This window comes from Oreochromis aureus, linkage group 13 (assembly GCF_013358895.1).
Source record: "Oreochromis aureus strain Israel breed Guangdong linkage group 13, ZZ_aureus, whole genome shotgun sequence".
Classification (NCBI taxonomy): Eukaryota; Metazoa; Chordata; class Actinopteri; order Cichliformes; family Cichlidae; genus Oreochromis; species Oreochromis aureus.
Window position 1 is genome coordinate 7341142 of NC_052954.1, and position 25545 is coordinate 7366686.

At 42.2% G+C, this 25545-nt stretch overlaps 1 protein-coding gene across 1 annotated transcript in view; it reads right to left on the bottom strand.

Annotated features, from left to right (window-relative positions):
• The window catches only part of ttc7a (tetratricopeptide repeat domain 7A), a 63531-nt gene that overhangs the window by 34536 nt on the left and 3450 nt on the right, over nucleotides 1-25545 (bottom strand). Inside the window, exons 2-15 of the mRNA XM_031741122.2 lie at nucleotides 24331-24494; nucleotides 23970-24138; nucleotides 20082-20212; nucleotides 19727-19851; nucleotides 18889-18967; nucleotides 18390-18559; nucleotides 16509-16572; nucleotides 16028-16165; nucleotides 11501-11584; nucleotides 10796-10900; nucleotides 6487-6604; nucleotides 4497-4554; nucleotides 4320-4392; nucleotides 4055-4215 (exon numbers count right to left, since the gene is read on the bottom strand). Coding sequence (XP_031596982.1) covers nucleotides 4055-4215; nucleotides 4320-4392; nucleotides 4497-4554; nucleotides 6487-6604; nucleotides 10796-10900; nucleotides 11501-11584; nucleotides 16028-16165; nucleotides 16509-16572; nucleotides 18390-18559; nucleotides 18889-18967; nucleotides 19727-19851; nucleotides 20082-20212; nucleotides 23970-24138; nucleotides 24331-24494 — 1639 coding nt within the window. The remainder of the gene's footprint in view (nucleotides 1-4054; nucleotides 4216-4319; nucleotides 4393-4496; nucleotides 4555-6486; nucleotides 6605-10795; nucleotides 10901-11500; nucleotides 11585-16027; nucleotides 16166-16508; nucleotides 16573-18389; nucleotides 18560-18888; nucleotides 18968-19726; nucleotides 19852-20081; nucleotides 20213-23969; nucleotides 24139-24330; nucleotides 24495-25545) is intronic.

The window sequence follows — 25545 nt, forward strand, 5'->3', positions numbered from 1 at the left end:
TCCCTCACAGCTCCACAACAGACAGATTTCATCAAGATTACAACATTCAAAACTGCACATGAAATTACAAAGGCTGTCATTTCCAGCCTCCTGGGAGTGAGCCTGGTGTGTGCAGAGTGGAGTGTTTGAGGATGCATAGCAGTGAGTAGTGTAGCTCAGAGTAAGAGCTCAGTGGTGGCTGGCTAAGAGCGGTGAGCGCCAGCGTAAACTCCATATAAAAATAGCTAATAATGTTCCTTAGAAAAAGTGGTACATGTACAGTATTACTCATTCTGCACTCCCACAGATCAGAGTGCGGATACTCTACAGGCAGATGGGTGCACGCACACACAGAAAAGTGCACGTGTGCGTCACACTCGAGTATATAATGAGTATACAGATATATAGTATGCACATCCAGAGAGAATAACACGCAAGACCCTGGGCAGACATGCTTGCTCAGAGCACACAGTAATCCAGGCCTGCATGTGCAGGCTAACACATGCTTGTGCAGAATCACACACACACACCAACATGCACACACACACACACGTAGCAGTACACGCTCCTGCTGCAACATCCCGTTAGATGAATGCAGAATCAAAGGCTGGGATTAATCATTCTCTTTAGTACAAACTGTGAGACCACAATCACTGTCTCTACTCCTCTCTCTCCCTCTCATACACACACATGCACACATACAACCCTCCCCTCTCGCCCCTGTATTGCCTCAGCTCTCTCAATCTGTAGCAGAATCCCATTTCACATTGAAATGCATGCCTCTTTACTGAGTGATTAAAATTTCAAAGAAAAGGGAGAAATGGAGACTGAAAGATTAAAAAAAATGAGAGACAAGAAAAGGAAGAGAAAGAAAGAAGGAGATAGGATGAGATGGAGAGAGAGAAGACGACAGAAGCCGGGGGTAGAGGATGTGGGAGAAAAAGGAGGAAGGAGAAATTGTGTATGCTACAGTGAGCTGACAGTTTGCTGTGGTGCAGAGAGGCAGTGGCAAACAAGAATCACACACATGCATGCACACATGCAATGACACACAAACATGCGTGAGCAAGATTACGATCTCAAACACACGGTCGCATCCTCTTCGCCCCCTCCACAGCAGACAAGTACACACACAAAACACACACATGCACGACTGTCGCGGAATGCGAGCTTTGATCTCAGATGCTCGCTCACGTATTCAAAGCAAATGATATTCAATGAGCTCGTTACTGAGAAAACACATCCTTTCACACCAAGTCTTTGGATCTTTTATTCTCTGACTCTGAGGTCTGCAAATGGGCCTCAGTCCAGATGGTCCAGAATGTTCTAGGATGGATTTAGGACCATGTTTCTTTTTGCAGTGGCTGGTTGCGTTGCATTGCAAGTTCAGTGATACAGTGTTTGCAAAAGACCTTCATAATATTTGACTATTCCTCTCTGTCTGCATGGAAACAAGCATACTCTGTTGGTTCAGGTGGAGACATTGATGCATTACTATATAAATTTGAGGTTTAATACTGGTGTGCCTATTAAAAACCTGAGATGGCTCAGTCAGTGAGCTAAAAAGCTAACTTTGTAAAGAGATGAGTTGCTGTCTGACTACGGCCACACAGTCACACAACAGTGTCATCTGCATAGAAGTTTAGTTAATTTGTTAGGAAAAGCTATTCTTGCCTGTACATATGCACACAACTCAATAACACCACCGAGTTACAACTTGCTAACTATATAGCTAACAGTGAAACTAAATTTATCTGGCTTTCTTCACTAATTTATTATGTAAAGGCTAGCTGGCTAAGGGTGAAAAAGAAAGCTAAAAAGAGGGAAAAGGGAAATTACAAGGTTGTCATTATTTCATAGACTGAATTTTGAATAGTTAAAATTAACCGATTGAGGCAGATACTAGCAGCTAGCAACTAGCATTTTGAGTTGCACTTCTGGTGACTTTTCTTTTGGCTGTTTTTGGTCTCCACCTACTTGTTCTTAAGCTGCCAAAATGCTCCACTTCATTTGACTGGCTTTATATACATCATTTAAAAAAAACCTAAAAACAGCTGCTGTGAATAAAAATAGGATAAGAGAGAGGATATCACAAAGCTAATTAGTTGCTAGCTGCTGCTGCTAAAACAGCTTTTAAGAGAGCAGCTGAGGGAGATGCAGAAGGGAACACACTGACACTAGAAAATCTTTCAATATAAAGCTAATGCAAAAAACATATTCACCACTGCCCTGCTCATAACTTTATCTTTGTAGTCCAACTTAGTCCAGCTATCACTTTAGCTATAATGTTTTGTAAGCTATTATGCGCTTCATGATTATTGATTGGCTAATAGTTTGGGCTTAAGCAAGTAGAGCCAGCCTATTCACATCGCTACTGTATGCCTCTCTCTCCACTAATCTGATGGCTTAGTTTCAATATGTATTACTGACTTGACAGTAAAATTATTACTAGTATTACAGATGAATAAATCTTACAGGTAATAAAAAATAATACATCTGGTACACCTCGATTAATGATTCATTTGTTCCTTTCAGCAAACTACCAATAAAGAGATCTGTTTCCTTTTTTCTTTCTTTTTTTTCTGACTCAGTGTCTTGGTAGTGATCCGTAACAACAGTTTGGAAACAACAACCGATGCTGCCTGCTCTATCCATATGACCTCATGGTTACCGGGGCGATGGGGATTCCTGGTGCAGAGAGTGATGTGATTGGCTGAGCCCGGAAAAGAGCTCTTAAATGGGTCAAAGCAGTCAAGTGTCTCTGCGAAGGAGGTGTGTGTGTCTAAGAGTGTGTGATTGTGCATCGAGACAGTGAGAGAACGCATGCGAGCTACTGACTGTACCTACAGTACAGATCGGTAAATCAATTCTGTAATCATCAGTGTCTTTCCTGGATCCTCCCACTCTGTGTGTTTTTCTCCTTCTGTCAGGCTCTCGTGTCCTTCCTTCCTTTCGCTGTTTGATCAATTTTGTTGTTTTTTTTCTTGTCTGCATTTCCTCTCCCTCCTGATCTATGGATGCACCCCATCTGTCTGCTCTGCAACCGTGGAGGCCAACACTGACCCCAAATGGCTGTACTCTGTAATGCTTGACTGGGCTTTGAGATAGAGAGAAAACACATCAGAAAGATGATGCAACATGCTTCCAAATTATTGTTAGTGTGAAATAATTGGCCTTGATAGTTAATGTTGTCAATGTCAGATACAATAGAGCTTTTTCCACTGCTAATGAGCATGTTTTTTTTAGATGTTTTTGTGCCGGATGAGTAGAATTATGTGAGTGGAATACTGTTAGGAAAGAAACCAGAGCTATGGGCTCATGCTGCAACTAACCTGCTTCAAATGCGTTCCAATCAAACCGGATTCTAATTAAAAATCTTTCTTATCACTTTCTCATACTTATGATCTTGCGTACTTTGCCTACTACAATACTTTATCTGTTAACTCTGGTATACTTTACAAGTCTTGGTCAAATGTGATTCTGCATAAAGGTGAAGAAATGGTTAGAAATACCAGCCCTGAAGCCAAAGGTCAAAGGTTTAAGCCCTTAAACCTGCAACATGCCCTTTCACATCACTACATTCCTCCTGCCCAAAATGAGTTCACTTTAATTGTCAAAGTGTGTGTGCTTAGTGTAGTGGACAGGTGGGTTTATGTGTTAGGACGTCTCAGCTCAGCCAGGACAGCAGCGCTTAGGTCTGGGTCAGAGCTGCAGTGTTAAAAGGGTAAGGGTGTATGAGGGGCATCGGTACCGCAATGCAGACTTCCACTCTGGCACGTCTAAATAAGGCTTCAAGTGTGTATGTGTGTGTGTGTGTGTGTGTGTGTGTGCTTGGCCTCTTGTGTAGTGGAGCAGACACCCTATCCCTACGGAGAGGACTGGTGTTAGGATAGAACCTGGCTGCACCACTCTCTGGAGCTACTCTTACACACACACACTTAAAAAACAATCTCCAAAGTGTTAGAAGTACAGCAATCAATTGAATTATCCTCAGTCCACCAACATTTTCTGTTGCGCACATGTGTGTGTATGTGTGTGTGTGTATGTGTGTGTGGGATGGCGTAGTAGGTTTTACTTGAAGTTGTCAGGGTGCTGGCCGAGGGCCAGATTAAGGGTGTCCAGAGCATGACGGTGGTGTTTCTGGGCACTGAGCAGCAGGGTGAGCAGGTGGAGGGAGTGTAAGTCATCCCCACAGAGAGATAAAGCTGCCTGAAGGGGCTCCATAGCTGCTGATACCTGCCAGATAAACACCATATTTGTCAAAAGGAAAAAGGAAAAACGAGTTTGTCAAAAAAGAAAAACAAAAAGCTTCAGTATTGATTCCATTGGCTTGCTTTTACCTGGCGTACGATGGCCAGTTGCAGAGCCAGGTACATGGCAATCTGCGCATCCTGAGGGTCCAGTGAATGAGCTCTGTAGAGGGAAGACAAATAGCTCAGTGAGGGTGGACTGTTGAACTGTGTGGCTCGCTTGCGTGGCTGAAACACGTGCTAGAGAATGAAACAAGCCTGACTTACTTTTTCAAAGCATTTAGTGCCTTTTTGTTGAAGTCGTTTCGGTCTGTGGTCAGAGAAGCTGCGGGAAAAATGGGAAATTTACAATTTCAGATAAAAATAAAAGCTGATGATGGACCACGGTTCAAGCAAGTTAAAACAAGAGTTGGAATAAGGGGTAGTTATATGAAGGCCTGTGTCTTGACAAGTAGCTTAGACAGTCCATCATTGTTGCTGTTGACTAAACTATTTCCTATTAGCCAGAAATAAGACCTACCATATTTTTCGGACTAATAAGGCGCACTTAAAATCCTTTAATTTTCTCAAAATCGACAGTGCGCCTTGTAATCTGGTGCACCGCATGCATGATTTCTGGTTGTGCTTACTGACCTTAAACCGATTTTATGTGGTACACGGTGCTCAAATATCTGTCGAAAAATGTTTTAGTACGCCTACGAAGCCGCACCGCTTGATGGATTGTTGGAGCATTACGGCTGCCATAGTCAGGAGCCTCGAGGAGTAATCTGCGTCCAAAACTCTGCTTCAGGTCCCAAAGTCAAATGAACACTGCGACACACTGAGAGTTAAAAACTGTCTAAATTCTTTCATCTTTAAAAAATTGATCAGCGTGGCTGCTTTACCAGGTGTAACAATTAAGTTTAACATCCAGGCATCCATGAAAACAGAATTTATGAAATTTAACGGTGTTAGCAGGGAGTTAGCTCGCTAGTTTCCATCTAAACATGATATAGCATGTTCTGACTGAGAGATTTCTGAAAAAATTAAAATGTACAGCTCTTCTATCACTTCCAACATAAATGAAGACAGAAAACTAAACAGCAGGGACGTTTGTAGGGTTACTGAAGTTGGGCTAGCTGGTATATAATGATGTGCTACGTCAGAGGTTCCCAAAGTGAACATTTTTCTTGTAAAAAAAGGGGGGCCTGGCAAAAAAAGTTTGGGAACCACTGTGCTACGTGATCGCTAGCAACATAGCTATGTTAGCATAACATAAACAGTGAAGCTGGAGGATGAACGCTAAGTTTTTGCCACTCAATAAAAGTTAATGTCAGGGTTGCCGGTGGTTAGAGACAAATGCAATTACATGGCAGGATGCTGTAAACGGACCAAACTTCAGTCAGGACAACAACTGAGATAATCCATCCACAATATGAGGTTAGTCATTAATATACTGCAACAACATGGGAATAGAGCAGCTGTGAGAGAATTCAACATTAATGAATCAATGATACGGAAGAGGAGGAAGCAAGAAGAATGAGTTGAGTAAAGTTTGATTATCTGATTGTTTTGTTTCACTTAATGCGCCTTATAATCCGGTGCGCCTTATGGTCCGAAAAATACGGTAAATTGTGTCCTATGCAACAGCCCAGACTCATCACAAGGTTTTCTAGCTGGCTGCCTTCACCTACACTTCACTTACAGTTTTGCATTATGCTGATTGACACTCAGGCTTTAGATTGCTCCAATGCTCTATTTCGTATGAGGTCAATGAGAGCAGATATCCCGAATGTACTCATCTCAAGGCACAGCTCTGGCTGTGGACATAGTTTCCCTACACACCTGTTGCTCGGTTCCTTTTTTGGGGAGCAGTTTGAAAAAAGAAAACCAGGAAATAAACTTGTTTCAGACAGTGGATGAACTGACAGGTTTTATAAAGGTCCAGTCTAATATAAGGCAAACATGAATTATTGAATCAGGCAATGCTACTCTCATAAACCCAGAATAAAAAGTCCCATAGACAGTAAGATCTAGTTAACACTTGTCGACTAAGCTATTTCCTGCTGGGAGCAGACAGAATTTAGACTGTGTCCACTGGAAATCAAGTGAACCCAACATCAGCCCTGAACTCATTAGAAGGTTTTGTAGCTGGCTGCCTTCTTCTGTGAATGACCACAAACTGCTGCTTTTCTCCAAACAAATGACCAGTGGTATTGTTTTTATTTTGGACAGGATATTCTCCATATATTTTTTCAGATTGTGTGGTTAGATTTACCATCAGAGGCCTGCAGACTGCAGCAGAGTCCCAGAGCCAGGTAGGCTTTAGGCAGAAATTCTCCTGCTTCCTCCCCCATAGACACCACACTCTGGGACAGAGCCTCTGCCTCCTTGATCTGCATACACACATAAACAAATTAACCTGGGATGAATATGCGACAGAGGGACAAGGAAAAACACCCAAATTGAATCAATTTTTGGTGCAACAATAAGCTACATGGAGATTGGGCTGTTCGAAGCATCGCGCAGAACTGTCTCTTTGTCTTCGATCTCTTTGCGTAATCCCCAGCTGACTCTGTGATGTGGAGATCAGTGCTCTGTAGAAGCCATACCATCTGTTACAGTCGACTCAGTTGACTTCTTGTTCTTTTTGTGGCTGAGGATAGCTCTTTGAGACTCTGGTTGCGAAGCTGGGATCAATCACATGCCTCCCTCATGGGTGAGCATGATGGATAAGACTTATAAAACTGATAAAAAATTTTTTAAAAATCTATATTTGCTGCGTGAATTGTGCGGTACTGTAATGTGAGCTGAAAACTTTGCCAGTCTGTCCAGCAAAATGTGTCTGCGATGTACTGGGTAGGGACGTGAGTTTAGTGCGAGGACAGTCCGAACAGATTTGCTTGAAGGACAGCGCAGAGTTTGCTGAAGGACACACACGCTCGCCCACACACGCAGCAGTAGACTGCAGGCGGTGTGTGGCTCAGCCGAGCCGAGGTGCTCTGAGCTGAGGAAAAAGTGTGTCACTCCGTGTGAGGTATGGCTGGTGGCGGGCGGGCAGGTGGGTAGATGGGCGTGGGTGGAGGTGGGGGGGTAATGCCTTTGACAGCACACCAGTGCAACAGCAAGCAAACTGCTCCGACACCCTCCCTCCGCTTCATGTCCTCCTCCTCCCTTCATCCTCCTCCTCTGTTCTCTCTCCCTTTCTCTGAATCCAGCCCTCGCTCGTTTAAAGCCTGCGCACAATAGACCAGCCGTTTACACGCAGACCCTGTATGTGCACGTTTTAGGAAGATTATGTTTTTAGTTTTTTTTCTCCTCCCCTTGAACAGTGTGGAGAAAGAACACGTCGCCATTGTTGGTCGAAAACCTTGAATCTGCAAAAACTGCTCTTCAGGAATTTAGAAAAGCAGCTTTACGTGTGAGATCAAGAGTCCCACAGTTCACGGTGATGTCACTGGTTTGGGGATTTCATATATGCCTACAAAAAACCTACGAAAAACCAACAAAAAGAGCAAAAAATGTTAAAATAAATAACGTTGTTGGCTGCAGTAAATATCAGCCCAGACTGTCCAGTGGAGCTGATGGTGGATAACTGTGGCACATTTATGTAATGCCACACTGCACTACGACCATAGTGTCCCATTGTGATTATGGCTGTAAGCTCCTTAGTGTTTCCAGCCTGCCATGATCTCCAGCCACTGACAGATGTGCTCTCTCCATTTGCCTCTGTTAGCTCCACTTTTCTAATCTCTCTTTCTCTCTCCAACTCCCTCTCTCCCTCTACACTAAATACCACTGTTGGTGTTATTTTCTCTCTCCTGCTGAGATCATGAACTGAAGGAGTATCCAAGCTGGCCCGGGATTCACAGTAGTAGTGTGTAACTGTCTGACTGACCCCAGCATCAATCCCAAATATACAACTTCTGATCAGCACATTAGATGCACTATACAATTCTGTGACTCGACTTTATGTTATATTCTAGCTGAAACCGAGAACGTGCATGAAAACTGCAGTACAATTAGAAAAAGACTGAAGAAGTATGGCTTGTTGGAAGGTCTGCCAATTGGGTCGAGTGATGTTTTTGCAACAAAGCTAGAGCTCTGCAGCAAAAAAACTAACAACAAAAAGTCATTTTATCCCAATAATCTTAGTTTTATAATTGTTAAAAAAGCAAAGCTGTTCTGTTTTCCAACTACTCAAACCTTTTGGTAGCACTAAGCCATGGGCTGTTTCAAGCTTCTGACTGAGGATGTAAAAATGTTTTTAACTGACACCCACAAAGCAGTGGAAAACTATAAAATGATATCAAATGGCTTCCAGCTTGTAATTCCCACTTTCCAAAATGGCATTAAGAAACGTCAGTTAAGGACAACTGTGAAAAGAAAGGCAAGCTCTGGAAGAACAAATTTACATGCCTGCTGGATAGAAAGGCAACGCAAAACCCCCATATGACTGCAAATTAGCTAAAAGAAGGTTTAACTGACATGAGCGTGGTAGTGCACCATTTCACAACGCAGCTCTGATGCACAAACAAGAAACGCAAGCTCAAGTTTTCCGAGTAGTCCCTATAGATTCCCGACGTGAACGTCAGTAAAAATTTGGGAGAAGATCTTAAACAGGTCAGGCTCAAAATATGGAGAAGATCAACAATGAAAGGCCTCCTAGTAGTCTCTCTTTCTCTCTCTTAGACCTCTGAAGTTGATCTTCTATTTCTGAAGTTTAACATAAAGCAACGGTACACTAAGATTTGTTTCCTGCTGTGTTTACCGCACATTGTTTAATTTTAAAACTAATGAACTACATCATTTGCTTGTGGCTTCCCACACTTTTGCATACTGTTTTGCAGGCTGGTTGTGTGACAAGCCTTTTATGCTGTCAGCATCTCTGTCAGTTATGAGCGTTCACATTATCAAGAAATAACACTCAATCACGCTAGCTGCTCCTTGCCTTGAGCTAAATGCTAATACCAGACTGCTAATATACTTACCATGACAGTGCTGACATGCAGATGTTACCAGATGTAAAGTAAATGTTAAGCTTTGAGGGCAGATGCAGGTCTGCGTGCATGACTTCATCGAAAAGAGATAATTAGTATGTATGAATGTAATTTCTAAATCCGTTTTAAGAAGAGACGTGAAAGTCGTGGAGAGCTGTTGTCATGTGGCAAACAGGGCTGCTTCATTATGGCAAAAATAATCATCACAGTTACAATCACAGGTGAATATAGAAACCTTGATTTTTAAACCCAAATAATAATTCTATCTCGAGAGCTACTCTCCTGCAGCTTTTAGATGCATCTTTGTTCCGACACATCTGAATGAAATGAATAGCTTGTTACCAGGCCTTTTCCTAACTTGATAGCATGAAGAGGTAATCCAATCATTTGATTCAGCTGTGTTGGAGTAAAGATACATCTAAAAGCTGCAGGACAGTAGTTCTCTAGGATTTGAGTTGGACACCTCTGACCTAGACTGTCCAAAAGACTTCTGTTCCAGACGTCATGTGGTTTGTCCAGATGCAACACAAAGCTGAGCTGTGCTGCCATGTCTTTCTCCTGGCAACACTTCCAAGCAAGCCATACTTTTTCAATCTTTTTCCAATTTTACTGTCATGAACTAACATTGTAACTGTAGAGTTTATGATGTCGACGGGTTTCTTGCAATTTCTCTGCAGATTCCTCCTTGGTATTGAGTTAATACACACCTGAATGGTCCAAACGAGCAATTGCTGCTAATTACCCTTTTCATTCCTATGGGTTCAATATGGTTGTATTTGATTTTTCACTTAGTTTGCTGCTTTTGAATTTTGCATTGGTTTTGATATTTAAATAACAGCATGGTGTATGTCATGTTTTACTTTTATTGCCATGTGTAGATGTGATCTGCAAAACAAAAAGATCAAACAGTAGGACCGAAATGAGAGAACAGTCAATGTAACAATAAATCAGTCAAACTTTGTGTTTCATTAATGCGAATTTCTTTTGATGTTTATATTGGACATCCTGGATACATCCCAGGAGGATGTATGAGGATATATTTGCTACTCTGCATCTCTGTGTCACTTCTTTATAGTTAATGGCATTATTTCCAGCACACTGCAAAACAGACAAGGAAAACAGCTCCACCTACAGAAATGCATACATAGAAAATTTACACCACAACATGTATGCCTGGGAAATTTAGTCCAAACATCGCAGCGAAAATCAAAGAACATAAAACATTTTTTTAAAATATAATAATTATTATTATATAACTGCCTAAGTCTTACAGATCTGCCCCTAAAAGTATATGTCATGCCAACAAAGGAAATCATCAGCATTCTAATCAAAACATTTTTCAACCATTTTTTTAAGTTCTCTTTCCTTTATTTAAGCATTGAATAGATTTTTCTATCAACTGATCAGAACAATGCATAGACATCTGTTAAGTAAAGCTCTTTGCCTGAATGTGCTGCAGACCAATCATGCTTCCACAAGTAGCAGCTGCAAAAAGCCAAATTAGCCAGAAATAATTTGAAAGTATTTAAGTTGAAGTTTGTGCTTTTTTTCCCCTTTTTTGCAAGTAGATGTTTCATGTGTAATTACCCAATGCAGCTGATCAATGCAGACTTTAGCAGCCAACAGGGGCAACGAAGGGTCTTCTGGTCTCATCCTGGCACACTCTTTAAATACAGATACAGCACCAACCCCCTGAAACGCACATACACACACACACACACGGAAATGTCAGTGACAAATTATGATTAATGAGCAAACAGCAGCCACTTATAATGCAGCCACAGATGACATGGATCGCTTTTGAGCGACTGTATCAAACATACATCAACTGTCCTCACACAGCCCTAATAGACCCATTTAGACACACGGTCACTTAATACATGTAGGTCAATCATTAATGGACCACGTGCACGCGCACATGCGTGAGCACATGTGCACGTGCATGCCCACTGGCCCTAAATAGAAGCAGATCCAACAACACTGAGGCGGTCCCTCTCCTTCTAGGGAGCAGCCTATTTCTAGATCTCACCATTGATCTGCAGTCACTTTATCATGCAATCCACATCAATTTTTCTGTCACACACATGGCTCTGTGCGCACACACACACAGACACAGACACTTAGAGACTGAAAGAGCACTGTGAGGTATTCTGAGGACTCCCATTTAAAAAATGTGCCTTTTTAAGATTACATTTCATTGCCATGAATACCTAGCTAGAATAGATAGATAGAAGATAGATATCTCCTTTGGGTGTGACGTAGTGTTTGATTTAAACGGAGAAATGAGCTCACTTTCCGGGCGGCCATGAGTGACAGGCCCAGCTGGTGCCACAGGTGAAACTCGTTGAATGAAAACTTCATGGCTCGTTCCAGACACTGCGAGGAGAAATGCAAATACACAAACATGTTTAAGTTTTGAAACTTTGTACAAGTAGGGTGCACCGATAAGAGTGGACAGTTCGGTGCGGACATTAAGATTTTTGTTTTCCTTTACATTCACAAAACTGAATGGCCACTGTTCGTAGCCACATTCCTCTCGCTCAAAATCGATTGTCAGTCAGCGCTCACCACCCACTCTGTGCTGTTTCAGTACATAATGATGTGAGTGATGTGTGTGTGGACAAGCACAGGATGGCGTGGAGCGCCGCTCAGTCAGATGTTGTCAGTCATGCAGAAGCGAGCTAAATCAAGAAAAAAGGTCTGCCAAGTAGTAGGATTAAATAATGTGCACTTATTAGAAAGGCTGCACACAAAGTAACATGCAGACAAAGATGCCATGCTGAATAGAGCAAAGGCACACAATACCAACCTCTGTAGGATTTAATTGAATAAGAGAGTGTGGAATATGTAGCTAATTGTAGTCGTGAATGGGCTCTGTATTTTCTAACATGAACTGAAGCATGTAAGAAATGTAATGGTTCACTGCAGGTCTTTATGAAGCTATATGAAGCTGCAACTGTCTCTGCTGCTACATAGCAGTATTGCTGACCCTTGTTAACCCAGCTAAATCAGGCCCCAAACCATTACAAATCCCTATTTAACCTCTGTTTAGAAGGGTTAATGTGTAGAGCTCGAAGTAAGGTTCAGTCAAATTGTAATACAGGAAACAGAGGTTAAAAGATACAAATGCGTTAAGTCTCCTACTGTACAGTACTTTGAGCTGCACCATATATAACTGTTGTATCAACTGGACTAAATGCCTACAGTTTTGCATTATTAACAAACAATGGAATGACAATTAGCCCTGTGATAGATGTGTCAGCTGAGAAATATGTGTTTAAGAAAATTGAAGGAATTAGTTGACATTATTAATTGAGAACTTTTCCTAAAAACTGGTTTAAGAACCACCTATGAACAGTGTTTGCATGGATGCCACTTGTTTTAAGGATATAGTAAGTAATTTTCTGAATTATGTAATAGAAAAAAAGAAAATTGTACTCATTCATTACTGTGAAATTATGTCTTCCAACAGCAACTTCCAACCACTTACATAACTACACCTTATAAAGATCACAAATAGCTTTTAAATCTTTTAAACTATAATGACCATCTAGTAAATGCACATCTATGTTTTCATCATCGTTTTCTCATTATGTCTTCCTCCACCTTCACTTCATCCTCTTCCTCCTCACTTCAAGCCACCACATGAAATTCACCTTATGCCTGAAGGCAGGGAACATGCAATAACATGTCTATTTATTCCCTATATTGTTGTAGTTACTCCTAGATCTTGTCAGGCTGGCTAAACAAGAACAACAGTTGGTTAAAAGCTAACAATATGCAGGCTAATATTAGGCTTGAGTATCCTAAAAATCGTGCTTTCCTTCTGATAAATAGCTTAATTACATTCCCACATCGTATGAGTTTATTTACTAAACATCACTAAGAGTCCAACAATGTTCAATTAACTTCAAAGAAGGTTTCACTGACCGCGGCTAACAGCGGCTAAACAGCAGCTAACAGCGGCTAAAACAGCAGCTCTTACTGATAGAAAAGTTCAGAATATCCTCAGTAACTCTCTTTAGCATCACTGTCATCAGACAGAGTCATATTTAAAAGTGGGATAAACAGCTGTCTAACAACCGACACTCACTATAGATGAATAATGACCGAAGTTGTTTGGATTACAGCAACCACCAGGATTATGCACTTGAACTGGGAGGGGCAAGAAAACCGAATTCAGCTGACTGCAGTCTTCAAGCTTCTATCGGTGAGATTTTACATGGTGTACCTTTAAAGAGTGCACAAGTAGGCAGGTGGGAGGTTTAAATTATACAACACTGATTCTGGAAACTACAGTTAATGCTTGGTTTCATAATCAGGCCAAAACTACATGACTGGGTTAATGACAATGTTTGGAGGGTGGGATACTCCCAGGTCACTAGTCCATCATAAAATGATTATTTCCTGTTTGAAACACTGACATAAATAAACATAAATTAATACATCGCCAGTGATTACTGTGACTTATTAATTACTAGAGTTTAAATTTTAAAAATAAAATTTACTAAAGTTTAATTAAGTTTATTACCAATAGTCCTTTTAAAGTTTTTCAGTCAGGTGCTTATGTTATAATGAAAGTGTTTCTGCTACTACTCACAGTGGACATTAGGAGACATAACAGTGCTGTAAACAGGAAAAACACGTTAGACCTTATATAAAACTAAGATGGAGCTGCGGCACATACTTGACAGAGTAAAGGGATGTCATTCAGTTTCACTTGCTGGGCCCATGACCTCATTTGAGGTTTGATAGCGTTTTAGTAGATAAAGGTGAATGGCTTGGACGTGAATTGAGCTGCGGTTTGGGGAAGGTCTCGAAGGGGACTGGCCATGGCTCCTGGGCCTGGCAGATCCCCATGCACTAAATAGAAATGAAGAAGTTAAAGAATTTAAAAGGGGAGGGAGGGGGACGTAAATGAGAACGAACTGCTTGTAGAACTGGGGGAACCTATATAGATGAAAACCGGAAGGAGCGTGTTTGGAGGCATGGTCCCGCTCCTGAAATTCAGATACTTTATTTCCAATTATTTAGTACAACATTTGCCTTTTTCCTCTCCTCCACAGCTCAAGACTGAAATACTCTTTGGAGACACGCAAAGGGTAGAACTTTTCAACTCAGATTACTGTCACAATCTGCGGGAGCAGATTGTGTGAGCTGTGAATTGTGGACCCAAACGCAGACACAAAGGGAGGCGGAGCTTGACTTAAGCCTTTATCATGGCTGATTACAAGAAGGCAAAACAAAGCAACAAGGACAGTAGTGAAACTAAAGTAGAACATAAACTGGGAAAACTAAAAACTATGAAAACTGTGACTCAACTCTGAGAACTATGAAGACTATGAGAACTATGAGAAGACATGAGGGAGGTAACACAGACGACCTGGCAAAGACAGAATGAAAACACACAGACTAAATACACAGAGGAGGTGATCAGGGGAAGTGGAAACATATGGAGAAACAGCTGACAAAAATTAACAACATGACGCCACAGGGAAAAGCAGCACTAAGCACGATGAACATATAAACAAGACTTTCAAAATAAAACAGGAAACATGACGGGACACAGACATGACATGAACTTGATAACATGAGCCACACAGACATGAAACACATGAATGCCGAAGGGGACTTAAACACACGGGATGAAGACACAAGGGGAATCTGATAATATAATATAACAAGGCAACCTAGGCAAAATAGACATGAGCACATAAACAATGAATATCAAAATATAAGAAAACTGAAAAACACTGGGTCACACGACCCAGGACTGTGACAGTTTGTGCTTCAGACAAACATTCTGTGCACAAAATGAGAACCGTGACCTTTGACTCTGACTTCCACTGACAGGAAGGGTATTGAACTGAACTGGAATGCGTACAAGAGTAAACTAGCTCTACAGTTTTATGTTTTTTTAAATCGCGTGCTCATCCAAGTGCATTATTGCATCAGTGGTAAGACAAAAATAAATCTTTACAGTTTATGAATACAAGATTGGAAAGCGACGATTCTGAACAGAAAGATAACGTTTATATTCCTATTACTACTTGCCTCTTGAATGAGAGCCTGATTCTACTTTGATAGACATGTCTTTGCTTATTTTAAACCCAACCTTTCATTTTCCTTGAATATGAAGGGAAAGCATGACAATAATATGAATTCCTGGTATGAAATTAAAATATGATTTCTTATCACAGAGACATCACGGACTGACTGATGCTACAGTAAGGATGCAATCAGTCTTATTCATGACGTCAAAGAGGGAATGTATTGACTGGCTGACACCTGATTTTAAATAAATGGCCCATGCAGGCCTCATACATCAGCAAATTGATCCACTGGTGTAGGTGGAACTACCTCAGTGTGTATGAGTATGTGTGTGTGTGGTCTCCCATATGCTATATATGAATCAGTGAGACTTGTGGACAAACCTAATTTGAGACAACCCCGCTAACCTCCGCCTCTTAAACTTCCCACATCTGGGTAGAAAGTCACACTGGGGCGGGGTAACAGTTTAAAAAAAAAACAAAAAAAGTGAGAAAATGGAGGAGGAATTCGAAGCCAGAAAAGGAGGAAGAAGTAGAAAAGAACAGGCAGTGTGGGGGATGGTGAGAGATGAAGAAGAGACTGAGAGGCAGTGAGAGAAAAAGACACATAATCCCTGTGCTCCAAGTGATAAGGACATTCATTAAAAAGTTTGGCAAAGGCAAAGCTCTCACTAACACATCTCATCTCTCCCTCTTATGCTCGCCTCCCCTTAGACCTCCAGCATAGTGTGCGTCTTTACAGTTTGCGTGCGCGCGTGTGTCAGAACACCTCAGAGAGCATGGCGTACTGCCCCCTCCTGACCATGCCGATGGTGAGCAGGTCATAGACTGAGGTGGCGTCCTGCAGGCTGGTCTGGCGAGCCTCAGCCTGATCCGGCAGACGACTGATCACCGCGTCACCGCTGGCCTGGATAAAGAGAGACGCGGGATGAGGAAGACGAGGAAGACTTGGCAAGGAAAGGGGGATGTGTGTGTGTGTGTGCATGTTTACATATCTTTGTGAGGACCAAAAATTGGAATTTTACCAAGCTTATGGGGACCAACAGCCCTAATGGGGACAAAATCCTGGTCCCCATGAGTTTGACTCAAAATGTGGTTTTAGTGTCGGGGTTACAGTTAGGTCACAGTTAGGTTTAGGCATTCATTTTGGATGGTTAGCATTATGTCAATTAGGTGTCCCCACAAAGATATGAAAACGAGCGTGTGTGTGTGTTGTGGTTTGTGTGTGTGTGTGTGAGAGAGTATCTCACCATGGATTCTGTGATGAGTAGCAGCAAAATGGCCTCCTCCACCACGTCCTGAGGACAGAAGCAACTGCCAGGACACAGAAAGTAGGAAATAGTACCAAGAATGGGAATTTTATCCCTCTCTCTCACTCACACACATACACACACACGTCCAAAGGTACACTGGTGTGAGTGTCAAGTTTCTGTCTCACCTGCGGAGCTGTAATACAATACAGACCACCCTGGATATATCACTATACAGTAGTATCTCAGATGTCGCTCGCTTTCTCTCTCTCAAACACACACTCTTTGGGTCTTACACTTTTTTCCTTCCATTCATCACTTTCTTTGCCCCTCTCATCAACTTCGTGTCCTTTTAAAGGACACGTTTACCAGACACCACAGAGGCCTTTTCAGGAGGCAACTGATGACAAAAGCCACGAACAATGCCGAAGCACAGCCTGAAATCTCCTGTTCCTCCTCTCTCCTTCAAATCTCAGACATGGATTTAGATCTTCACTTATGATAGTGTGGGCTAGCTTAGTCATGTTGCGGTGACTAAGTATGGCTTGCAGGGCCCGAGCAACAAGCACAGGAATCCTGTGCAAAGAGGGCAGAAACTAGGCAACTATGTGGTGATCATTGTTGTGCTGTCGCACATAACCAGTTTGTCCTGTTGGGACTGGCCAAGGGATTGTTCTGCCTTCTGCCGTTACGCTACACTGACATGTTATGTTATATAAGCATTATGTCTGAAGAACCGCCCTGTAGCACAGATAAAACAGCAGCCTGCTTTCTGGTGTCAGAAATGAACTAATGAATGAACTGAAGTCTAGCTTCGCTCTGAGCCCTTTAACCTCCTCTAAAGCAGGTATTCAGCCAGTGTTAATTAAGCCTGGGATGTGATGACCTCTAGTGGCATTCTAGTGGTTTCTCCAGGACAGAGCTGAACCACAGGCGCAGTGAAAACCACCCGAGGTCAGCTTCAGACCACACAGACGACCTGAAAGACCATGTGATTTTTCTGTTTCTCCAGACAAAACCCGCTTAAAAGTTCAACCTTCAGCTAAACTATTGACAAGTAATAGTTCTTCTTTAACTCCGATGCTTATGTTTTGTTACAAATCAGGTTAATTTTGTTAAGTAACACAAAAAGCAATTTATCTCACAATCTATTAAGAATATAGACCGTCCCTCCCAGCCCCAGAAAAGAGAAAATAGAGCAGCCTCTGGGAAAGTAACAAAGGAGGGAACCCATGACTGATGGACATGTTGTGTTTACAGAAGAGACAAAAATAGCAAAATCCCATCAAAGGCATCACATTATTAAGAACAATATTGTTTTGGGGGCCATCTTAATGGTGTCCAACCATAAAACTTTAGTATTTTCCTGTTTCACATTTGTCTCTCATGGACTGGCAACCAGCCCAGGATGTACCCCACCTCCCTCCAAATGACAGCTGGGATAGACTCCAGCCCTCCCAGATCCTGAAATTGGATCAGTGGTTAAGAAAATGGATGGAAGGGAAATTCATCTTAGTGTTGCTAAGTTAGTGGACATGGGAGTTAGTGTAGGTCGTCATGCAGCAGGTCAACACTCGGGTCAAACTGCAGTAAGCACCAAGGTCTTAACAGGAGAGTAATTTAGACATAAGAGATACTCGTGGGCTCAAAGTACTAAAGAGACAGTCCTTAGTGAGATAATCTTTGTCCACTATTGACAGCTGATACGGTGAAGTAACTAACACCATCATAGCAATCATATATAGCTTTACCCAAGCTAAATACTTAGCATGACTCAAGCAGTTGCATTTAGCACGATTAGACTAGAGCAGACTGAAACAGAAAATGGAGCCGAAAACCAAAAATACTGAAATGAAAACAAAAAAAACAGAGTGTACAAACCATTCTGTGCTGTAGCGTTGTGGTGGTTTAACAGTGGGGTAGATGGCGTCTTTGGAGGCGGCGGCTCCTTCTCTGTGAAGCCAGGCTGAGGGTGGGGGGCCCAGCGGGGGCCAGTAGCTGTCCTCGCTCACAGAGCTCAGCAACACTTCTGCTAGTTTTCTCGCTGCAGACTAGGATGGAGCCACAAGCAGATGCTGTATTAATGCAGGTGTGCAATACTGATACTTTGAGTCCTGTATTTATGCTGTTTTTCAGCTTTCATGGTTTAACTTTGTATGATTCTCAGTTCAAAACAATGTTTATTCATCTCAAGCAGTGTGCGTGTGTGCATGTATGTGCATGTGTGTGCATGTGTGTGCATGTATGTGCATGTGTGTGCATGTGTGTGTGTGTGTGCGTGTGTGTGTGTGTGTGTGTGTGTGTGTGTGTGTGTGTGTGTGTGCGTGTGTGCGTGTGTGTGTGTGCGTGTGTGCATGTGTGTGTGTGAGAGGTGGCCCACCTTTCTGAAATTCTGGGACCCTCGTGACTCCACCACCCTCAGCACTCTACGCAGCTGGTGAGCACCCTGTGCAAGATGACTAACACACACACACACACACACACACACACACACACACAGTAAGCGTATATCAGTGTGATGTGTAGGTGTGAAAGTGTAACATTAAACAAAAATAAATGTGCAGAAGAAGAAGAAGTTAGGCGATCTAGTATCACAGTGTTACAGAGATAAAGTCCTACAGGACGTTTGTTTTTGTAATCAATACAAAAGTTTTTCTTTGACTGAAACAAAACACTTGAACTCTTCTTTACTCACAGCGACCTCATTTATGGACAGTGGATCAATGAGTTAGACATAATATTATAGTTTTTACAGAGATGGTGTTCCTATGTGACCATTCAAACACTCCTCGCTTTTCTATGTCTAAGAGCAACACTGCCACCTATTGATCACGAGTAAAAATGCACCTGTGGTGCACTAAGGTCAAGTGGTGCTGGAAAGCTTCGGCTTGATTTCTTCTTCTCCTCTTCACTCTAACACAAGCTAAATGACAGAGCACACAGCCCTCTACTCCACAGAGCGAGTCTTGTGATGAAAGGAGGACTCAACAATAAAACTCTGCAGTGCACAAAACAAGCATCCAATCTGCAGCTACACAAGTAACTAATTCTATTTAATAATTATGCAAATATAATTATAACAAAATTGAAATCATCTGACTTCTATTCTTATCAAAGACGTTGGAATTATACTGTCACATGTGAGCATGTCTAAAGATGTTGCCTGGTCTATTTTTGCTTTTCAAAAATAATATGGTTGTTATGGTTGCTACCCTCACCCCCTATGCAGCAGACAAAGGTAAGCACTCTGTAATGCAGCCTGCAGGAAGTAGCCCAGTTCAATATCACTGGGTGAATGAAGTAAAATGGTTTTGGCTGACTTGATGTGGGGCGTTGTTACAACCTGAAAACACAGAGATAAAACAGACATTATTAACCCCATATGAAATTTAAAGTTTCTGTCAAAAGATTATTACAACAACTCAGTATTCATAGTGACAGATACAGAACCATTAAACACTATCAAACATCACATGTTTGTGTTGGAAACAGTGGAGTAAAATGCCAAACCAAACACAGCCATAACAGGGTCACACACGTGATTATGCTCTCACACGGGTATAGAAAGCCCACCTTATCGAGCTCCTGCAGGTAGGACAGAGCTGCGTCACAGGCCCTGAGGTAACAGGACAGGGACTCCTCCTCTCTCTCAGAAAGACGAACACGGGACACAGCAGACAGCGTCTGGTGATCCAGAGACAGACCTGAAACGCACGGAGAGAGACCATGGCGTGGTCGGTTTTTACGAGCACCTGCTCTCAGCGACTAACTAAGCAAACAAACTAACAAAAGCTACCATTAAAAATGTAACTGCTTTAGTTTTAAGCTGGTCAGGTTAAGCTGAAGATGTAATACAGGAGCTGTGGGTGGAAGAGGCCAGTTTACCTGATAAAACAGATCATTAGTATTACTAATAACAACATTTCAAACAGGGTTTTTCAAAATGTGGCAGTCAGGGGTAAATGTTGTGACGTATTATGTGAAATACGGAGGCTGAGCCTCACAAAATAGACTGAAAGTGGCGATAACTCAGACTTTACTGCTTCAACTGTTTGTCCATTCATTGTTAGTCGGTCTGCACTTACAATGCTCAGTTGCTCTGACAGGCTTCATCGAGATAGATCTGAAAATACTAGTAACTTTAGTCTGTTAACATGACACTCAGATGTTTCAGCGTGCATTGGACGGCTCTGACAATATTTACTAGTCCCAGAGGATGAATCCTGATCTTAGATGATCCCATGACTTTTCCTCGAGCATCTCTCAAGGTTAATATTTGTGATTTCAAGTGAAATATCTCAGCAGTTCTTGGATGGAAAATCGGTACAAATGTTAGCATCTCCTTCAGGATGAGCATCTAATAACTATGGTGATCCTGTCTGCATGGTCATTTTCAGTTATACAAACAAAGGCATCACCTTTAGGGCTTTGATTGTCTTCCAGTGGAGGGTTAGGGTTAGTTTCTTTCTGCGTTTCTATATTCATGAACCTGTCTACGTTTTCCCCTAATCCCCCTTAGCCAGTCAAGGTAGATGGCTGGTTCACCCAGAGGTTTCTTCCTTTTAAAAGTACGTGCTCATTTGGTTTTGTGGGGGGGCTTTCACCTTAAAATGTAAAGGTTTGTGCAAAATACATAAAAATTGAACTTAACGCTGTGCTTTTGTTTTGTTTGTTTGCTTTTTCTACTTATAATTGCATTTCTGATGCACGAGTACAGAACAGGCCGTTAACAGGCCCGTGCTGTCCAGATGATGTCTGCTAGTGCACTTATTTGTACAAACAAGTGGGGGGGGGGAGCAGGAACTTCTCTAGACCGCAGGAGGCCTGTGACGGGCAGCAGTCTCAGGCCAGACGCCAAGCTAAATCAAATAAGGAGACGTCATCATCCAAGTATTCACATCTGACTTAATTTCCAAATCAACGCTGGGAAAAGCGCGGGGAGGAGACAAGCAGCCCCCGCAGGATCTGATCTACGTTAAAAGTGTTTGCCATGACCATCCTTCAGTGGGCTTCAAAGCAATCAAAAGAAATCTGACAGTTATTGCAACATATTCTCTCCAGTTTGCTGAGCGTGAGGTCACGTCCGATCGTCAGGAAACAGGGAGTGTAGCCGCATAATGATGATGATTATGGTGAGTGAAACAAGATTATCCAGGCCTCCAGTGTAATGTTCTGTGAATGTGATCTGTGACCTTTAATGATGCTGGTATTCAGTGAGTCACATTAGACCAAAAAAAAAAAAAAAAAACCACTTAAGGCTGTATCTGACAGGAAAGAGCATATTTTTAAAATGACTCCAAAATAAAAAGTGATGGGGGGCGTTCATGTTTGGGCTTGAGACAGCTTGTGATTGTGACTAACTGTAAATTCTCCCTTCACGTATGACTCATGATTGTTGTGCTTTTAAAGAAGCATCTGTACAAAAAACGTGTCAAGACAAAGACCAGAGGTGGGAAATCTGCTTCCAGACGAGCTTTACGTTGTTAGCTTATTCCCAATCTGCTCCATGGAGGTGTCTGTGCGACAGAACAGACACATAGAAAGAAAATGCACCGCTTCATCAGGATCTTTAAGGTTAAAACACAATAGTAGCACCATGCCCAATCAAGCTGATGTTTTCCAGTCGTGCTACATTTGAATCCACAGTCTGGCCCGTTGCCTCCCTTCCATTTCCACTAAACCCCATAAAAGGTCATTGTGATTTTAAGGCTGTAACAGCTCCTATCAGAGGGATTAGTTACAGGATCATTAAGGAAATGTATGAAGAGAGTAGTTCAGCCTTGCTGCTGGTGTTTTTCAAGGAAACCTGCCAGTTCTTAGAGCTGCTTTTGCTTACTGAAGGTCCAGGCTGACAAGCAGGAGATGTGCTGTAAATGTAAACCGTGCAGCGGTGTAGCAGACGTCCAGAAGCCATACTGAAACACTGTCAGCTGTGTTATGAAGTGCATTATATTTCATGTTGATAGGGTTAGAGTGAGACCACTGCACAGATGCAACGCTGCTAGAACGCCCTGTCGTGTGAAAACATTGAGATTGCAATATATAATGTATGCTTTCCACCTCGCAAGTATTCTTTAAAATCACCACGGGTCTGTCTCAGCACTCATACCTGACAGTATTAACAAGCAGTCAAATTTCTCCTGCCTGACATTTTTATACTAACTGTGCCTCCAAGGATTTTAGAGGTTTATGGAGCTCACTGGGACAGGCTTCATTAATAAGGACATATCGTCACTCTTTCACACAAAGACTGTGGGCACAGCCAGGCTCCAGTGACACTTACAATCAGTTGGCATTAAAATCCCACATTCAGGAGTGGAGAGAAGAGTCCCTGCAGTTAGTGGAGCGTTAAAGTGGAGCTGTGTAGACTCTAGTGTTTGTAAGAGGAAAAGTTTTAATGGCTTCTGTCAGGTATATTTTTAAGTAATGATCCTGTTTCTAAATTAAAAGAAATGTTATTGCTGCTGAGTGCAAACAAATCAATTAAGGTCTAAAGAGACTTCATTATTTTTACGTGTCCTTGGCCCAGACTCTGAACTTGGTAGCTAGCGGTCTTCTGCTGTCGGTGCGCTGCTGCCACCAGCTGTCAGTCAGTGACATAGTGTAGAACCAGTAGCATGGCTGCTACTGCTTCTTGTGGTACAAGCTGATCGGCCACAAGTCAAAATCATAGGAAGGTGAGGCGAATCACACGCACTCGCTGTCGCCTCACAGCGAAATGCATTGGGAAACCTCGTGTCCTTGTGTTCATATGAATTGTTACTTAGACACATACCTAAATGCTTTTGCAGATGAGGGGCATCTGCAGGATGAAGTGGAACACACCTGAGCTACCCGCCCTGTAGCCCCCTGATCCCAAAGGAGCTACTGCCAACGTCCTTTAAAATTAAATGAAAATGATCAGGAAGACCTAAAGTCCTGGTCCAAACTAAGTTAGTTTCTTCCCATGACATTTCCCACGAGCCCTCCTGCTTCCTGCTGTCTCCTCGTTCTCCTCTGGTGCTGTGAGTGCGCCGTGCTGTCAGAGATTTTGTTTTTTCACTGACCTTTCAGCCTCGAAGCTTAAAAAAACGTGAATGCAGCCACTATCATGTGAGTACGAAGATTAAAGCTCACTCCTCTTAACTTAAATACATTTAAGACACCGTGTAGGATTTTTTTCTTTTTGGTGTACCTGCAAAAATGACGGTCGGTCATGGCAGCTTAAAGAAACAAAGTCACCCAGCAGATTGTCATACAGGACAGGAAGTGCAGAAAGATTATGTAACCCACTATATTCAGTTAAAACTGAGGAAAGAGCATGCACAGAAAACTACACACTCCCTACTGCACATGCAACAGATTGGATTTGCTGCAGTGTTTATCTGTGTTTTCTCTTCAAAGTTAGTTTGTTTTCTTTTCTTTGCTATCAAGAACCAACCAATTAAACTTTTAGAAAAAGGAAAGAAAAACATTCTTTACCTTTAATCACGAACGCCTCAGCCAGCAGGCGGAGGTGGTAGGTCGGCTGGTCATCCTGCGTCAGCTCCTCCAGCCCCACCCTGGCACACATTCCCTGGGCGTCCCGGTAGCGTCCCTGCACATAGTGCACTTTGGCCATCAGCAGCAGAGCCTCGTTCAAGTACCTGGGCTGCAGGACAGCAATATAAAGAAATGCTGAACATGAAGAAGCCACGGAAAAGGATGCAATTTATAGAAGCTGTCAGTGCTCTGTGAAACAATGGCTTTAGGGCTTTGTTTGATTAAATGAAGGAAGTCGTTTTTTAAAAAGCAGAGCAAAGTCTAAAACTCAGATATAAGAAGTAAGTTAGATGAGACTAACTGTTAGACGGCCTCGGCTAAGGATGGTGTTGAGGTGTCCTTTGGCCTTGCACAGTTTGGGCTGGGTTTTGTCCACCAAAGGTTTGGACCTGCGTAGCAGATCCATGTTTTCCAGCAGGCACTCCTCCAGCAGCGCCTCGGCCATCAGCAGCATCCCGTAATCATCTAAAGGAGGGGGGGCGGCATCGAAAAAGTTCACAGTGAGCTGAGTATGCTGAAGGTCTGAGCTAAAGGTCACAGGTCATTTGTTTCTGTAGCCAAAGCAAACCTCCCTCAGTCCATTCAAAACAGCAATTCCCAGGGACAGCAGTTCAAACATGCCTGAGTCCTTAAGTCTGTTTAGAAGCTACAGTTTCCATTTCTCCTAATATTTTTCCTAAAGAACTTTAACCTCGGCATCAGCAGATGAACTTTGCATCCACCTACAGTGAATTAAAGTTTACATGTGTAGTAAAACAACCCGCTTCAGATGGAGCCTTGCACTCAGTTACAGTCCAGTAGTAAACCTCAGTGTCTGTGTACACACACACACTTGATTAAAGCTTTCCTGTTTGGCTTTTTCACTGTGCATATGTGTTTACCACTGCCAGCTCTGCGTGCAGTGTTTATGCCCCGATATACTTGACATATTTGCAAGTTTGGTTTATCAGCACAGTCAAGGCTGAAGATATCTGCGAGGGGAAGGTGGGGGCTAAACACCAGGACGTGTCTCAGCCCGTGGCCACATCAAGAGCAATGTAAGAACTGCACCGTCAAGTTGGAGCCTAGACTTTGGCAAGAATCAGTGTTGTAGTAACGTCACAAAGGACTGAGATAAAAAACAAAAACATTCTGGTTTCACTTCAAGACTTATCAAGTAGAAAGATCAAATTTACTCTGGAGTTTGCTCACACTCAGTTCTCTTGAATATCATCATTGCTCTGATTATCTGATTTTCTCTTTTTTCATTTTAGGAGCAGCCTTATCATTTCCTACTAATCACCTCCCCTTTAGTCAGCAATTTCCTTGGATTTCAATAAACATTTGAACCTCCTGTGAATAGGATCAAAGCGTTTCTTGCTATTACTGATGAGCTTTATTTTGTTTGAAGTGTAAGTAATAATGCTGGTTTCAATATTTTCATAGTAGCACATGGATCTCTTTATGAAAGAGGTCACTCATACTGATAAACACAAAGAGAGTTTGCTTTTTTAGTTCTAATTCCCGGATGTTTTCA